We start from the raw sequence: 17,807 nt of genomic DNA, 5'->3' as shown, positions 1-17,807 counted from the left end.
CCTTTCCTATGATTCTTTGTCTGACTCCTACCAAGCCTTCATATTTTCTTTATCTACTACATCTGTTCCAATGACTTGGCAGGAAGCCTATGCTGATAAAAATTGGAAGGCAACAATGGTAGAAGAAATCCAGGCTATGAAGAATAATGGCACTTGGGAGTTGGTTACTTTTCCTCCAAGGAAACAACCGGTAGGTTGAAAGTGGGTGTTCGTGGTGAAACGGAACATGAATGGTTCAGTCAACAGGTTGAAGGGTAGATTGGTTGCAAAAGGGTTCACCCAAACTTATGGAATTGATTATCAAGAGACACTTGCTCCTGTTGCAAAATTGAATACAATCAAGGTCTTGTTATTAGTGGTTGTAAATCAAGATTGAGATTTACATCAATTAGATGTAAAGAATGCATTTTTGGCATGGAGAATTGAAAGAAGAGGTTTGCATCGAAAATTCCACAGGGATTCTCTGATAACAAAACAAAAAGGAAGGTTTTCCAGTTGAAGAGGTCGATTTATGGGTTAAAGCAGCCTCCTCGGTGTTGGTTTGGACGCCTCCAAAAGGTCGTGTCATCGATTGGTTACAAGCAAAGTATTGCTAACCATACTCACCTTGTAAAAAGGTCAAGAACTCACATCACACTTTTCATAGCCTATGTAGATGACATTGTCATCATTGGGAATGATGGGGCAAAATGCAAAGCTAAAGAGCTCCCTCGGCAAGGAATTTGAGGTTAAAGATCTGGGGAAACCCAAATATTTGCTAGGAATTGAGGTCGCTAGGTCGGAAAAGGCATCTATTTGTCCCATTGCAAGTATATACTAGACTTACTTTCGGAAGTGGGAATGTTGGGATGTGAAGCCATGGATACCCCAATTGAAGCAAGTATTGAGCTTAAAAAGAAAGAGGGAGTACCAATAGGTAAAGGGAAATATCAGAGGTTGGTTGGAAAACTGGTTTACTTGTCTCACACCAGACCTGACATTGCTTTTTCAGTAAGCCTAGTGAGGTAGTTTATACATGACCCATACTTGACTCATATGAATGTTGTTACTAGAATACTTCAGTATTTCAAGTCCACATCAGCAAAGAGAATGTTTTTGTCACCCCCAAATAATTTGAAAGTGGAAGCTTAGACACATGCTGATTGGGCTTGTTCACCTAACAGAAAATCAATATCAGGATATTGTACATTTGTTGGGGGCAATCTAGTAACCTAGAGAAGTAAGAAGCAAAATGTGGTGTCATTGTCTAGTACAGAGGCTGAGTATAGATCCATGGTTCGAGGAGCATGTGAACTTTTATGGTTGAAGGGTCTATTAGAAGATATTGGGTTTCCTATTACAAGTCCAATGATGTTGTATTGTGACAACAATGCTGCCATCAGTAGGGTTAATAATCCAACACAACATGATCGTACAAAACATATTGAGATCGATAAACTTTTTGTCAAAGGAAAGTTGGAGCCAGGGTTGATATGCATGCCTTTTGTGAGATCTGGAGATCAAGTAGCTAACATCTTTAGTAAGGGACTAAAGGAATGAGACTTCTACCCTCTTTTGAGCAAGTTGGGCATGATTAACATCTATTCCTCAACTTGAGGGGGAGTGTTGGTTGGTTGGGTTTATTTGTGGGTTGGTTTAATTATAAGTTGTGGTTCAAGTTATTATTATTCAGTTGTATAGTGAGGGTAATTCTGGAACTTTGTATATTTTGCATTATTATAAATAGGAAGCTTAGGGGTCACATTGATCATCTAAGGATTCAATTATTTCCACATATAGTGATAGTGGAGTCAGCATGATTGTTTTTTTCTGAGTAAAATCCACTGATATAGCAAACAGACAACTTCAGCCAGGAAACATAATCAAAACTAGGCCCAAAGCAGGGACAGGCACAATGTTAATTGTGATGAGATAGTCACTAAACACTGTGGGCAAAATTCAGGCGTTTAATGTTAAAACACACCTATCCTAGCAGTTTTGGTTAATTTATGAGAGCAATGCGGGACTTGATTCATCTTCTGTGGAGGATTTTTTGGGGTGACATTTAGTGTGTCTGCGTTTGAATAAGGACTTTTAGGCTCTCTTCATGGGAGCTGTGCAAAATCTAAGTCAAGATTGAGATTGTTGAGGGTTAATGCCTTGTACTTTATAGACTATTAATCTCTTGTATTCTATAGACTATGTTGTGGGCTGCATCTGAGTGGCCATTCGGACATTTTATGGACTGACATGGGGATGATTGAGGAAGTCTCTTTTCTTCCTTTTCTTTTCTTTTATTTTCTTTTATTTTCTTTTATTTTCTTTTATTTTATTTTCTTTCCTTTTTTCCTTTCCAGATTAAACAAAAGAGGGAGTTCTTCCTTTCTTTCTTTAAATTCTTTTATCCCTATGCATTGTTGCGATGGGGTGTTGTTGGTGGTAGTTCTTTATAGACATCCCTTGCTCAAATGTTAATGAAAATTGCTCTATCTTTCCATGCATGTAGGCACCTTGTGAAACCACATAAATCTATGTATTGTAGAGATGTCTGATTGATTGCTAGTTCTGTTTATTGTGTTTTTGGGAGTGTGAATGGGTTACAGTTTTATGCGGTGGTTATTGTCATCAATTTGTTTGCAGTGTATTGGTGATGATCTTTGAGCCCTGTGTCTGTTAAGTGTGACTGCATATGCTTTCTTGTCTGTTATGAGAATATTGATTCATTTGGATTTGAGAGACCCAGTACTGAAGTGTTCTTGTTTCACTGAGATGTTATGATGCAAGCTGGGTTTTGATTCTGCTCTTTTTTTCATGTTCATTTTTTTGTTTTTGTTCTGGGTGTCTTGGTTAAGGATGCTAATTCGGAGGCTGATGCGCAAGCAAACTTGGCTGTGAACCTTGCTGGTGGGCCTCTGAACCTAATGTCTTTAAGTTTTATTATTGACATCCTGAAACACTAAAGCAATTTTACTTGTTCAGATGGTGAAGTTCAAGAGGTTTCTGACTACTAGACGAACTAATGGAAATTGGTGGATGATTTTTAGAACAGATTATGTAAGAGATGCATGTAGTAGGTGGTGAAGTTCTGAGGTGTTTGACCAAAGCTGAAGTAACGAAATGTGTCTGGAGGGAATATCTTGGACGGTTTATGTAATAGAATGGATGTTGCAGGCGCATATGATCATGTATTAATGCTATGAGCCTGAATTTACCTTATTGTAGGATCACTGACAGCCGAAGCCAATGAAATGCTGAATTACCTTGCACTAATGTTTTTTTTTTTGGTAAGACCTTGCACTAATGTTGGTGACTAACATTTGTATCTTGTTAACCTGATGAGCCTGTGGTGGGGCAGGTTTGGCACATGATGAAGAATCTGATTGAAACATTGTAAGAAGTGGCAAGGCATGCAAGGTTCAGGTTAGGATACTCTTCCCAATGTCTGAAAGGAGGCTGCTGATCAAGTATTCTGATTTAGGTTGTGACCTTCCGATCGACCCAACCACTTTCTGCAGCTCTGTTCCTTTCCGTTTTGTAGTTGTGGAATAAACTTTTCAAGTCTCTGCTTGTTCTCAGGTACCTTTTTTGGGTAACTTTACTTTCTTGTGGATGTGCTTCTACCACAGTGGTAGCAGCCTCCAGCCTCCTTTGTAGTTTCTCTACGCAGAAGTTGGCAAGTGAATTGAAGCGGTAAAAAGGGAAACAAGATGGATGGAGCGGTGAGTTCAAAGAATCAAACCTAAAAGATTTGATATATTTTTCGTATGGTAGTATTGGGCTTGGTTTAAGATTGATCACCGGGGGCTTGCGTGGTGTCGGGCAAAATCTTCCTGAAACCATACAATAGCTAGAAAATCTAGCCTCGTCCTCATCTTCAAGCATCAATTTTCAATTTTCTGAACTATCATCTTGAACTCATACCAAAAGAAATATATCATCTTGCATGGTCACTGATGTGTTTTTTTTTCAAGGTTTTTCTAGTCATACGAAAAATCAAGATATTCCCAGCTCCTCTGATCAAAGAAGTGAATTATGCAAAATAAGTTGAGGTAAACTTAATGGATGAGAAATATTTTGTGTGCAAGTGACATTTGCATTTCAAGGAAAGGCCCTCTTGGTTGATGTACTAATGGAATGGCTATGTTCTTTTGAGTGGTTGTTAGAGCAATGTTTGGTCATGTTTTCTCAATAAATCACCTATTTACCCAAAAAATTTGAAAATATGCCAAGTGAGATGGGGATGTGAAAATAAAGCCAATATCGCCACTTATTAGACCAGAGATGACGGATGAGGGCCGAGTGGTGGTGTAGCTTCTACGCCTGGCGAGAGTTCAAAGTAAGTCAGATGTGCATCTACAAAGACCCAGCCTACTGGTGATGTTTCTCTACTCTAATGTCTTTTAGAATTTTTGAGCTTTCTCGGCCGTGAAAAGCTAACTTACTTTCTCTACTCTAATGTCTTTTAGAATTTTTGAGCTTTCAAGCCCATTCGAATCTGAAGATCATTTTTACGAAAAATTATGTGATTAGCTACAATTATGTTTATGTCAACAAAAGTCTAGTCGTTATTTCACTCGACAAAAATAGGGTGTTTTGGGTTTGGATTTACAAAACTAGCCAAAAGGCCCAAAACAGCAACTTCTTTTTTTAGACAATTTTACCCCTTCCTCTTTCTTTTTGGGCTTAGCTCTTCTTCCCGTAGCAAAAATTGGGGCTGCAACCCCTATTTCATATGTGTCATGACGGCATGATGAACAAAGGCACTTTAAAAGTTAAAACTTGGCATGAAGATTCGAACTCATCTCTCTCAGACGGCGTTGAATCTCAAAACTAACAAGGGGTTCTACAGAATGGGCAGGTAGAACCGTAGAGTGGGGTTGGACTCTTATTCTCAAATTTGCCACTGCTTCAGCACTGGAGTTCAGCTGTGATTTGGTGAAAGATACCATGGGCAGAGCCCAGAGGAGAGGAAGTGGTGGTAGTTCACGGTTCTAGAATGGGGAAATTCTTGATTTTAGTGGTTGTGGTTCAACCAATTTAAAACATTAACGTTTTCATATTTAATTTTAACTCTTAACAATGGCTGAAATTATTAACAGCCATCATTGCATTGCAGCCCCTATTTCAGCCGGAGTAAAAGAGGAGTTATACTTATACCGTAGGAAGAGAAGAAAAGAAAAGGAGACAGAACCGTCAAAAATAAACAATGGGTACTGTTTTGACTACTTTTGACTTTTAATTAATGAGTGGTTACTTTTGGTAATTTTCTCATCCTTCTTGGGTCATCTGGATTGAAATTTGAATCGTGTAGCATGCAATATTTTCTTTCATAAGAGTTGCTTCATTGATAACGACCAATGAAGAGTTCATATGCCAAAGCGCGCCGCGGCTAATATAACCCGGCGGTGGCGGTGCCCATCAAAATAAATAAATAAATAAATAAAATAAAAAAATGAAGAGTTCATATGTAAGCATATATATTATTTCGTTTCCAAATATCAAAAGCGCCATTATAGATTATGCTAATAAATTCTTTTAATTTTCCAAAGGGAAATTCGGGAGTTTAGTGCTTTACTTTGAATATTGTTTAATGGGTTGAGTCAGTGCGCGGTGCTCAAATTTACGCTACAATACTGTGTGGAGGAGTCCAGAGAGAATCAAAACATATCGGGACAAGAATATCCGAACCGCGCAGGAATCACTTTTAAGCGGAGAGACTGGAGAGACAGGAATTTCGTCTTTCTTACCAGTAAAGTAATAAAAAAGGAATTTCTTCTTCTTTTGTTTTTCGGTTTCTTTTATTCTTTTTATTTTCATGACTTGTTATTTGTTAAGAAGGGAAAAATAAAAAATAAAAAAATTTAATAAAAGAAATTATATCTTTGCTGTTTTTTCGGTAAATAAATATTGTGTCTCTGTGACTCTGTATTTGTGTCTCACCTGGCAAGGCTGCAACTGCAAGGGTTGATCCATTGATACCGTCCGTCGTCGTGTGTATGAGATATGGACCGGTGTTCATGGTTGTGGTCGTGGATTCTCCGTTCTTCTTCTTCTCTACTTTCGCCACCGGAGATGCTCCGTTAGCCGGCACTGCAACGTCCGGTCTGATTGAACAAACATTATCCGGAATTCGATGTTTTCTGCAACCTTGCTGCGAGCTCTCTGATCACTTCCGATTCTGAAGAGAACTTGAATTTCCTCTTCGACATCACCTAAGCCCACATTCTTTTCCTCCTCTTTTGGTTCTTTCCAATTTTATCGATTGATTTTTTTCATGCGTTTCTCGTTTCTTACACTGACGGATTCCTGAATTGTTAATCTTCACTTAGTTCATCTACAGATCGTTCTTTTTCCTAATTGTGGTTGATAGAGAGGGATTCAGTTGCCCTCCAAATTCTGGCTATTGTGACCCGACGGTAGATCTTCCTCCAATTTTTCTTCGGGAATTTCTACAAAAATTAGGGAAGGTCCGGTTGATTAAGGAATTCAGTTATTTTTTTTTCCGACTAAAGGCGGCTTAGATCTTTGATTTTTCATTATTAGAGAGACACAAGTGGTGCAGCTCATGCTTTTCTTGCTTAGAAGAAATTCTGTGGCCGTTTATGCTTCTCGTTAACGGAACTCTTGTTCGGTTCTAATCTCGATCTGCAAACAACATTGTTGAAGACGTACAAATTGACGGGATCTCTATCTTTATGAGTCGGTTGCTTTAAAGAATGTCCGGTGCGGGACAGGCCATCGCACATGCTGGTCTTCCAAAAATGGAGGCAAAGGACGCCGCTGAGAAAAAAAACCGTTCGGGTAGTTGCAATCCTGTTAAGAAATCCGGGCCGGTAACCATGGATCATGTGCTTCTGGCATCGCAAGAAACTAAAGAAGAAAGGGAGTTGAGGATCCGCAGCTTGTTTAATTTTTTCGACGTCGCCAATGTTGGATATTTGGACTACACGCAGATTGAAGCAGGACTATCAGCACTCCAGATACCAGCTGAATACAAGTACGCTAAGGAGCTCCTAAAGGTGTGTGATGCAAACAGAGATGGTAGGGTGGATTTCCAGGAGTTTCGACGGTACATGGATGACAAGGAGCTTGAACTTTATCGCATCTTTCAAGCTATTGACGTGGAACACAATGGTTGCATTTTACCAGAAGAGCTCTGGGATGCACTTGTGAGGGCAGGTATACAATATTTTCTTTGCTCTACCGATATTCTTTCTTGTTTAGGTTTCAAAAACGGTATTTTACTATATACTGAAGTTGAAAGTTCATAGGAAATTGGGGAGGGGGGAAAAGGCCTTCCAAGGGTTCCCTCAGGTGGTTATCCTTTTTGTCTTAAGATTGTCAATTAGCATTTTTTGAGATAAGATTATGATTTGAGATGGGATATTTTGGTCTGCAATAACATTACTTCACTTACGCTTCTCTAGTTCTCCTTTTTACTTTTTCTTTCCTTTTTTTTTTTTTTTTTTTTTTCACTTTCTTTTGAATTAACTGGGACCAAAGAAAGAAGGGGTGGGGAGAAGAAAAAGAAAAAGAACCTCCAATTTGGAACTCCTCAATTCCTGAAATAGGGTATGGGGGTGTTCAAACTATCTCCGTGACTCTTGTCTCTGTGACACACGAATGCTGCCACCACCTCCCCACCATTTCTACCACAACAACCTCCACCATGGCCACCACCGTTATCACCTCTATCCCATTAAAATTTTAGGTATTCCATATTTTTCTTAGTTCTAGAAATAGGATGTCCTTACGCTAACAAGCATGTTGTGCTTCTTTTATGGCCTTGGAAGTAGAATTTCCCATGCATTATTGAGCCCTTATCAAGAAATTTGGCCCAATAATAGAAAAGCAAGAACTGGATTCTGGAATAGAAACATGACCTAGAAACAGAGTGTTACCGTGCTGACCCTTAGTGCTGTCATGGTGAAATTAGCGAAATTTTCAGTGGAATACTACAAGTTCAGCGAATGAAAGGAAAAGTAAAGAAACTGAAGAGATAAATGGGTAATAAGATTTTCTTTTTTCTTTTTTCTTGAGTGGGCCAAAGATAGGTAATAATTTAGCTTTACTTCAGTCAGAGTTGCTGTGATGTATCTTGGCCTTGGGACTGAGGGAGTGTGCAATTGTATGTTTCCCAGCTGTCAGCTAGATGGATTGTAGATTGTTCTTGCCTAATACCTAGACCTATAAATGGATAGTTGAAATCCGCCTTCGAATTCACATTTGTATTCATTTAAGGGTGTCCGAATCTGGAATTTTTCTTACCAGAAAATATCCATATTTGTCTGTTAAGCACCGAATTTGGATTCGGATAATTGCTTATCTGATCGGATTATATACATTTTTATCCTGTTAGAGTAATGTATTAATCATTTTTTCTCTAAAAGGGCTGATAATTGGATTTGGAAATCGGAAATCAGAAATTGAAAAAATGACAATCAACAATCAATAATCAGATAGTTCATCGGATCGGATTGTTATATTCAATAGCCGATAAAGTTTCATATTCGAATCCAGATACCTTTTGTAAATTTCTGCCGGATGTCAGGATTGGATTCCGATAGCGGTTTTGGTTGTTGGATTCGGATTCGGATAGTGGTGTATTCAAGCTGAATCCGATCCGTTTACAGGTCCACTAATACCAATATGAATCATATTTGGGCCAACCATTACAAGTCTATAACCATGATTGGAGAGAATAAAATTCCAACTGCGGTGAAATAGTGAATGGCTAATCAAGTTGTTCAAGAGAAAAACACATCCCCCATCTTTTCTGTGACTAAATTAGAGACAAGAGATCTGATCAAAAGCTGCATGTAGAAGAGCAATTTTCTATTTCCAAGCTGGGAGAATGTTTGCTCAAACCTATGCCAACTACTGGTCCAACGGATACCTTTCTGCTTTTAAGCTTTCACCATTATTATATAAAAAGCTACACTCTGTAATCCCCGGAATTCTGGTGATTTTGAGGGAGAAAAACTAAGAGATTATGTTGATCAGGTGGTTTAATGTTTGGAAACCAGGTCAACATGGTGTATGGGATTTAGAGATTTGTACATTTAGCGGAGCTTATTTGGGAACTTAAGGAGGTAGAATAGTTACTTAACCTAATGTTTTCTGGGGTTAAGGTTCTTATGGGAAATATTTTTTATGCTATTCTATTTGATGATAAACCAAAGCATTAATGCCTCATGGATAATGAGAGGTATTAAACTTATGATCTATACAATAAAATTATGGGGAATAATTCATTGAAGCTCACATAAGAAGAGAAACTGCTATTTTGAACAACCAATTTGGATTTGTGCCAGGAAGATCAATGACTAAAGCTATTTGTCTTCTGAGGAGGCTTATAGAAATTTTAGGGACTACAAAAGAGGACTCCCATGTGATCTTTATTGACTTGGAAAAAGCATATGTTAGAGTCCCTAGATAGCTAATGATTTAAAGCCAGATTTAGGGTTAAAGGTAACATGGGAATTTCCCTAAATCTAAGGGCTGCCCAGGATTTCCAGCAAAGGGAACTATGTTTATAGGGTATGTAGGGTGAATTCTAGCACTCTAAACCTTTCTCTAACTCAATTTCCTGGTCTTAATTGTAATAAGAAAGGACTGGAAAATAAGGGATTAGGGTTTTGGCTGGAGGGAGGATGGGCTGCACTGCTGTTCTGTAATTTCAGAACTCTTCTCAAGGTTTCAGAGTGTAGAAGAGGGACTAAGTTGGGTTTAGTTCTCAAAAATAGCAGAAAAAAGTACAGAGTTTTCACAAGTTAGGTTTGTATTAGGTTTGTATGCTTTAAGGCTTATAGGGTTGAGTATGGAACAATTCAAGGGTTCGGTTAGGCTAGAACTAACTCTGATTTTTCTGTTTTACAATTTCAGAATTAGTCCTTTAAGGCTGTGGTTCAATACTTCAAACTAGGTTTCTTACTTGGCTTAGGACTCTTAGTTAGGTTAGGGCTTAGTCTGAGTGGGTTGAAATTAGGGTGGACGGTTTATGGGGATGATGTTACTAAAGTTTAGGACAAATCTAACGGTTAGATTGCCGTAGATCTGACCTTGAATCTTAGGTCTAAGAAAAAGTCTGAAAATTGCAGAAAAAAATCTGGAAAATAAAAGTATATGTGGAGGTGAGGAGAAGCTTGCGGTGGTCAAAAAGAGGGAGGGGGTTAGGAAGGGGCTGGTGTTGCTGTTTACTTACTTGGAGTTGAAGGTAGGCTGCTGTGTTGATGAAGAATTCTTCAAAAATCTGATGTCACCCTCCCAAAGAGAACCACAACCTTCTGTCTCACAAAACTCTAATTTTTGTGCATTCCAAAACTGAAGAATTACAAGGAATACTTGGCTATTTGTGACCTTTACAGAGAAGAACTTGACTCAAACTCAACTAAGAAAACACACTCAAATAAGAATTTAAAATGGATGGGGACTATTTCATAACTCACAAAATACTAACCCAAATAAATAAATAAAATAAAGATAGATCCATAACCCTTGGATTGAGGGGTTTCCAACCAGACCCTTCTTGAGCCCTAAAAGAGCTGGAAAAAATACCAAAATACCCCTGAAATGGGGGTTTGGCCAGGGGTGGTCTCTAGACATTAGCTATTTTGGCAGAACCAAAGGAAGAGAGGGAGCTCAAGTAATTATATGGATATAGTTAAGGACATGTACGCGGGGGGGGGGGGGGGGGTAGATGAATGTTAGAATTCAGAAATGCAAAGTAATGAATTCCCAATCACAATTGGGCTACACCAAGGGTCAGTTCTAAGCACTTATTTGTTTGCACTCGAATGGATGATCTTTACTAGCCGCGATGAGATACCTTGGTATATGCTGTCAGTTGATGATATTGTTTGATTGATAAAACAAAGGAAGGGATTAATCCAAAGTTGGAGTTCTGGAGATCAGCTTCAAGATCAAGAGGTTTTAAGATAAATAGAAGGAAGATAGAGTATATCAGGTGTAACTTCAGTCCAATTGTGAGAAGTAGTGAGATTTGAGAATTAAGAAATACAACAAAGTAAATGCTTAAATATGCTATTGTTACTCATCTTGACTCTTTTGTTTAACCATATAGGATCTTGTAGCCGGCCTCATTGAATTGAAGTAAGGTTAAGGTGGTGGTTGTCCCCAAGTAGGGGGTTAGAATCCACTAGGGGAAGAGAAAAGGGTGCAAAAAAATTATGAGACTCGGAGAGGGTAACTCCATTAGACAACAATGAGCATGTTCCTTGGGTATTTAAAACATTACAATGAGGTAGAATGGAAGCTTCAAGCAACATCAACAGAAGGGGCTTTCCAAATTTTGTCAAAAGAATGATACTTGGATATTCCTCTGCAAAAATTACACTCCATCCAATGTGAGAAATAGCAGGTAGTGGCAGCAAAAATGAGCTTCGCTCCATTGTCACAAATCAAGGTCCCTAAGAAGGTCATATCAATCCAAAGCCGTAGAGTGGATTCCTTCCAGAGGGGCCAACAGCTTGCTAAAACCCGGCCAAATGTTGAGAAGAGGCAGGAGAAATAATGATTTTATATGTCTTCTAGGCTATTAAAGCAAAGAACCAAGAGGGCTGGGGGATGCATATGGAGAAAGGGTTCGTTGGGAACCAAAGGAAGGTCAATGTTGGAGTGTCGTAGATGATAGTTCAATGAACACACCATGCTTGGATCTCATTTCCTCAATCTTTACCTATGTGACAATGTTCATATATATATATATATATATATATATATATATGAACCTGTTGACACACATAAATGCTGGCCTTTCTTAAAACAGTTTGAATTTTAGGTTAAAAGATAGCTATCACTGAATCAAAGCGAGGAGCTGAAGTGTTCAATTCCTAGGAAGTGCATCAGAAGAGATTTCCTTACATATCTTCACCCTCAGTGCTAGGTAAGTTCCATGCTCAAGGACCATGAAAGCTTGGCCTGCTAACTGCAAGTGAATCTTAAATATACATTCACGTTGCCTTTCCCTGACAATTTAATCTTGTAGGTAAAATGTAGCCGTAAAACACTCACTATGCCAATGTCTGGGCAATACTAGACGCCCCTGCCCAAAACATTCTTGCACCTCACAAGTAGCTCTACCGGCAAGAGGTGAGCACTTGAAAGCATAATATTAGTGAAACCTAAGGACAAACGTAGTGACTGTCCAACATTTCAATTTACTACATAGCTCAACTAGCTGAAGCAATTGCAAAAAGAAACACTTCTGAGAAGAGCAGACAAAATCTATTCCCTTTGTCAAATGTCAACCATAGGACAATGTTAATGGCATCTGATCCTGTGGGATACAACTATATCTTCACTAGTGAAGAGTGGCAGAGTTCTACTACCGAGTTGCTCGATGCAACCAACATATGGGAAAGAAGGTTTTATTAGGGCCTTGTTATCTGCTAACTTCTGGAAGGTAAACAACTTTATAAAGTAAGCACCATGGGGTGGCCAAACAGGATGATGTGGAATTTTTTCAATTTTTTTGTAATACTGCAAATTGCATTCCGTCCTGCTTTGGAAATCAATCCGGAAACTGACTCTGCTGTCAATATCAAGGCCCATTTGTTTAGAAGGTGGGTGAGAGAAGGGTTGTTGAGACAGTGGCACATGTTATTTTTCCCATGAATGGTAACCAAAGTCTGATGTGGACTCGATTTTGCCACTTGGCCGGAACCCCAAGTGGGACCCACAAGATGCCCTAAGAAACCTCCCTAGGTTGGCTGAACCGTCTAGGAGGGGTGTTTAGGGCATTTTCAGCCCTTTTTTATTGCTGGAATTAATTCTATATTTAGTCCTAAAATCCAATTCGGGTTTCACTTCTTAATTTGAGTGGTGTTTGAGCTGGTTTCCAATTGTTAAGTTATGGATAAGACAAGACTCTTTTACAAGAAGGGGTTCTTATTTTTTAGGAGTTTGCTTTTGATTAAAATTTGTCTTTATTAGTTGTTGAGTTAGTGGTTAGCAGTTGAGTGTCCTAAGGAGTTGTTTTTCAAGTGAACTTCTTTAGAGTTTTATCTAATCTTTTATTTTCAGTATGTGTCTTTTAGATATTTAGATTCTATTTCAAGGGTCAAGATTATGTGGTGGGAAGTTATTAAGTAGGCTATAAATAGCCTATTGTTTGTTTGTAATTCTTCAAATCTGATTATTGAATGAGAAGTTATTAAGGACTGGGGTTTTTGTTGAGGGGGGCCTCGAAAGGAAAAAAAAAAGTAAAGAAAGAAAGAAAGAAATGAAAGAAAGAGAAAAAAGAAAAAGGAAAGAGTCAAGAAAGATTGCCCAAAATCCATTCCCCAAAACCTGGAATCATCCCCTCAATCTACCCTAGACCTTACCTAATCATCCAAATTATTTCATTCTTCTTTCCATCAACCATAGGAATGATTTTGGATATCTCAAAACCCTTAACAAACCTTGGGATCCCAATTGTGTTTCTTTATCTTCCTTCCAGTTCCCATCTATCCTTAGGTTTTCTTAAAATTATTAGATTATTTGCTTAAAGATTCTGGGCAAATCCTGAATTCTAAAGAATCCTCTCAATAAATCCTAACCCTAGAATTGGATTTACATCAATATCCCACCCAATTGGTGAGACTTTGGATAGAATGGGGGTGCAATTTTGAAGTTCTAAATTAACTGACAAAGCAATTAATGATGTTCCCTTAGTTTTTGTAAGTTTGCCCCAAAAAAATCAAAGCTTGGGGTGGCGTTTTTGAAGTACCACATCAGCATTTTCTCACCCCACTTCTCCCACTACACCTTAGTTCCCTTTAAGGAAACAGGATGTAAAGACTTTTATTTAGAGATTTGTCTGATATACTATTAGGGCCCCAGTTATCTGTGCAGCCACTTCAGAAGGGCTTTCTGGATATCCTTATTGTCAATCAAGTGGGGCCCAATATCCCTTAGATGGTGGTTGGCATCGTGAGACCAACTATGGTGGTCTCTATCACCCATTTTGTAAGCCTACTGACAAAAATGTCTTGGAGTGGGCACATTCTTTAAGTTGCATACTTTTCACAGTGTTGAGGACATGGTGGGAGATCTCGCGAGATATCTCGTTTTTTCACCTTGGCAAGACGAGATGGAGGTCGAGATCTACGAGTTGGGATATCTCGCTCGAGATCTCGCCATATCTCGCCCTGGATCTCGCTGGAACTCTCAATTTTTGCCTTTTTTTTTTGTAGATTTTGGCTGAATTTTCACTTACAACTACTCTTAGCACATCTACAACAAGGAAGATCAATCATTCTCTACTTGTCTTATGAATTTATGATTTAATGACTTATATAGAACTTCTAATGGTTGTATAATTATTTTATTCTTGAAAATTGAGATTGTGATACTCATATGGATGGAATTTTGATAACATTTAAGTTAATTGATGCATTTGATATACTTGCTTTTCATTTATATGCTTTAAAGGTTCTATATTACATGTTGTATAACATTGCATTCCCTAATCCTACTACATTTCGGTTTCACACTATGGGTAGACTTAGAAATCATACATAGGGTTGTTTCTGACAAATTCAAGGCCACCAACGTGTTCAAAAGGCCTTAAATAAGCTAAATACCAAGTTTCAACCCAATTGGGACCCTAAAACCCACCGAGATGGGCCACCGAGTTGACGCCAAAAAATTGTATATCTCGACCGAGATCTCACCGAGATGGTCGAGATCTCTCTTTTTCAAGGTGGCGAGATCTCTCTCGAGAGCGAGATCTTCTACCATGGTTGAGGATATAGAGTGCATAGTTTGATTGGGTTTAAGATTCTATTGGGACATTGATATTTGATAGTGATGCATATGTGTAACACGGAGGTCTGCCAGATGATCTCTCATTTTGATAGTCCTTGGCAATAGAATTAGTAGTTATCCGACCTTTTTTTGATTCAGTTGTTTCATCTTATAAGTCATGGCAGTTTCTCTTTTTCAGGGATTGAAATTGATGAAGAGGAACTTGTGCGCTTTGTAGAGCATGTGGATAAGGACAATAATGGAATTATTACTTTTGAAGAATGGAGAGATTTTCTCCTACTTTATCCTCATGAGGCCACTATTGAGAACATTTATCAGTACTGGGAAAGGGTATGTCTTGTAGATATTGGGGAACAAGCTGTTATTCCAGAGGGCATCAGTAAGCATGTCCATGCAAGCAAATACTTGATCGCTGGGGGAGTTGCAGGAGCCGCATCTCGTACAGCAACTGCTCCTCTTGATAGACTGAAGGTGGTTTTACAAGTTCAAACGACTCGTGCCCGTATTTTTCCAGCTTTGAAAGGCATCTGGAAAGAAGGTGGTCTCTTGGGATTTTTCCGAGGGAATGGACTGAATGTCCTGAAGGTTGCACCTGAAAGTGCCATGAGATTTTATACTTATGAAATGCTGAAGAATTTTATCGCCGATGCTAAAGGAGAAGATAAAGGTGATATAGGTACTTCTGGGCGCCTTGTTGCTGGGGGTCTGGCAGGTGCAGTAGCACAGTCTGTTATTTACCCAATGGATCTTGTGAAAACACGATTACAGACTTATGTTTGTGAAGGTGGAAAAGTTCCAAAACTTGGGTCTCTGACAAGGGACATATGGGTTCAGGAGGGTCCTCGAGCCTTCTATAGGGGCATTGTTCCATCTCTTATGGGGATTATACCTTACGCAGGAATAGATCTTGCTGCATATGAGACCTTAAAGGATTTTTCAAGAAGTTATATTCTTCATGACAGTGGTAAGATCATCCATGGATATCTTTTGCTGATATTTGCTTTTACATTCAAAAATTTCCTGTTCTGCCTCTGCATCTGATTCTCCATATATTATTTTTGTGCAATACATAATAGAACCTGGTCCTCTTGTGCAACTGGGGTGTGGCACAGTCTCTGGAGCCCTTGGAGCAACATGCGTATACCCCTTACAGGTTATTAGAACCAGGCAAGTTAGTGAAGTATGAATGATCATCGCATATTTTGTCTATGTTGATGTAGTTCATTTTGTTCTTGTTGACTTCATGCATGGAGGCTAACTCAGCTTTTATTTCCATAGACTGCAAGCTCAGCGTTGTAATACAGATGCTGCTTATAAGGGAATGTCAGATGTGTTTTGGAGGACCCTCCATAATGAAGGTGTTAGGGGATTCTACAGAGGAATTTTTCCAAATCTTCTCAAAGTTGTGCCATCTGCAAGCATTACTTATCTTGTATATGAATCCATGAAAAAGAGTCTAGATCTTGATTAAGATTTCTGTAGCTTTACCATGATTCACAAAGCTGACTGTAAAGGTGACAATTCTGGTAACGACGTTGATGATGATGATGATGGAAAGAATAAGGTCACTAATGGAGTAGTTAATATTATTATTTTGGTCATATGACAGCTGCTGCTTTTCTGGTCAGAATATGAGGTGCATGGTTGTGATAGGAAGCTTTTGCATGACCGTTTGAGGCTTCGAGCTAGTAAAAATGAGAAATATCAAAAGTACATTAATTTATGGCAGCTGATCATCCTATGTTAGATATAATTCTTTTCTTTTCTGATTTTCCCCTTGTGTACTTGCCTAGCACTATAACAAACAGAATGCTGCAGTAGTTTAGTATACTTTTTGAATTTCATTATCTAATTTAAGCATGTCAAGCACTGCCTATGGTTTATTACCAGTAATTGAAGTTAGTGGCTACTAAAGTTGCTCGTTTGCCTTGTTCACCTTTTTCCTTTTTTCTTCTTCTTCTTCTTCTTCTTCTTTTCAAGTTTTCCATGAGCAGGAAGGCAAAAATTCATGCATAAGAACACGTTGACTGAAAAATTGCAGAAATGCATATCTGAAATCCTTTGGTTCAGCCCCATAACCCCAAACCTTCCCTGGCCCCCCTTGGTTTGGTTCAAAGGCTACATCCTCCGCCACTCCCTTACCCTTTAGAGAGCCCTCAACCTTGCTCTCCCCACCCAAGCATTCCTCTCTGACCGCCACATCCCTGTTAACCCAAAATGCATCCTCTGCTGGTCCGCTGTGGAAAACCTTGAACACCTCTTTTTTTGCTGCCCTTTCTCCAGATCTATCTGGGGAAAAGCTCTTTCCTTCATATGGCCCCGTTCGAGACGTTCCTTCGGATTTGGTCAAGATTGGTCTTGGATTTTGAGAAATTTTTCAGGCTCCTCCATTTGCGATCGGATTAGTAAGCTAGTGTTTTGTGCCCTAATCCACCACATTTGGTGGGAGCGCAATCTCCGGAGATGGACCTCCAAATCTCGCTCGTTTGACCAGATTTGGAATGCCATCTTCTTTGATGTTTCTTCTAGATTGGTAGCTATCCCCCACCCCCCGTCGATGATACCCCAAGGAACAGGCTTATTGTTGTCTCCTGGGGTCTTAGTTCTTCCCTTCGGTCTTCTTCTTAAAGACCTTGTATTCCTCTTTGCTTTAATATAATTATTTATTCATCCAAAAAAAAAAAGAAATCCTTTTGTGTTTATTTGCAAAGGTGGGGTGGGAAAAAAAAACACGTGGGTCCCATGTGTAGTGGGGTGAGATAGAAGGAAAGGAAATAAAAGCGTTTTGTGGAAAAGTGATAGTGATGGGTCTCACTTTTTATTTTTTTTCCAGTTTTTTCCACAAAGTCTTACTAAATATGTAAGTTTTAAAATGGCTTAGGGTAGAAAAGTTGGGTTGTCACATCACTAGACAAGTTTTCTTAAATCAATGAAATTTGTTTCTCACTTTTCTACTCCAAGCAATTAAACAATCTACCATTTTGAGATTTAAGGAAAAAGTAAAGAATCTACACTTTTTTTAAGAATTTTCCCACCCCACTTTTATGCCAGCAAAC

The 17,807-nt window shown here is 38.8% G+C and overlaps 2 protein-coding genes across 4 annotated transcripts in view; both read left to right on the top strand.

The window, feature by feature from the left end:
- The window catches only part of LOC149006189 (uncharacterized), a 48,203-nt gene extending 44,663 nt beyond the window's left edge, over positions 1–3,540 (top strand). For 2 of the 3 annotated variants that reach the window (XM_089167151.1, XM_089167150.1), the window contains exons 9-10: positions 2,832–2,883; positions 2,959–3,539. In XM_089167151.1, coding sequence (XP_089023277.1) covers positions 2,832–2,883; positions 2,959–2,990 — 84 coding nt within the window. In that variant the 3' untranslated portion in view covers positions 2,991–3,539. Of the gene's footprint in view, positions 1–2,831; positions 2,884–2,958 lie in introns of all 3 variants that reach the window. The other variant, XM_089167152.1, reaches the window with a different exon arrangement.
- A 2,328-nt stretch (positions 3,541–5,868) lies between these two features.
- On the top strand, positions 5,869–16,925 carry LOC149006188 (calcium-dependent mitochondrial ATP-magnesium/phosphate carrier protein 2-like). Its single transcript, XM_089165195.1, has 4 exons — positions 5,869–7,158; positions 14,930–15,715; positions 15,828–15,918; positions 16,030–16,925. Exons 1-4 carry the CDS (start codon positions 6,696–6,698, stop codon positions 16,220–16,222), a joined length of 1,533 nt encoding a protein of 510 aa, XP_089021321.1. The 5' UTR covers positions 5,869–6,695; the 3' UTR covers positions 16,223–16,925.
- The last annotated feature ends 882 nt before the right edge of the window (positions 16,926–17,807 follow it).

Source organism: Hakea prostrata, chromosome 8 (genome assembly GCF_041222555.1).
Source record: "Hakea prostrata isolate BN-2017 chromosome 8, UWA_Hpros_2, whole genome shotgun sequence".
Classification (NCBI taxonomy): Eukaryota; Viridiplantae; Streptophyta; class Magnoliopsida; order Proteales; family Proteaceae; genus Hakea; species Hakea prostrata.
Note: the sequence above shows the minus strand (reverse complement) of the source record. Positions and strands in the feature narration are given on the sequence as shown.

Coding starts and splice junctions, on each gene's coding strand:
- LOC149006188 (XM_089165195.1), top strand. CDS start 6,696: ATGTCCGGTGCGGGACAGGCCATCGCACATGCTGGTCTTCCAAAAATG. Junction 7,159..14,929: donor GGATGCACTTGTGAGGGCAG/GTATACAATATT, acceptor TCTCTTTTTCAG/GGATTGAAATTGATGAAGAG. Junction 15,716..15,827: donor TTATATTCTTCATGACAGTG/GTAAGATCATCC, acceptor AATACATAATAG/AACCTGGTCCTCTTGTGCAA.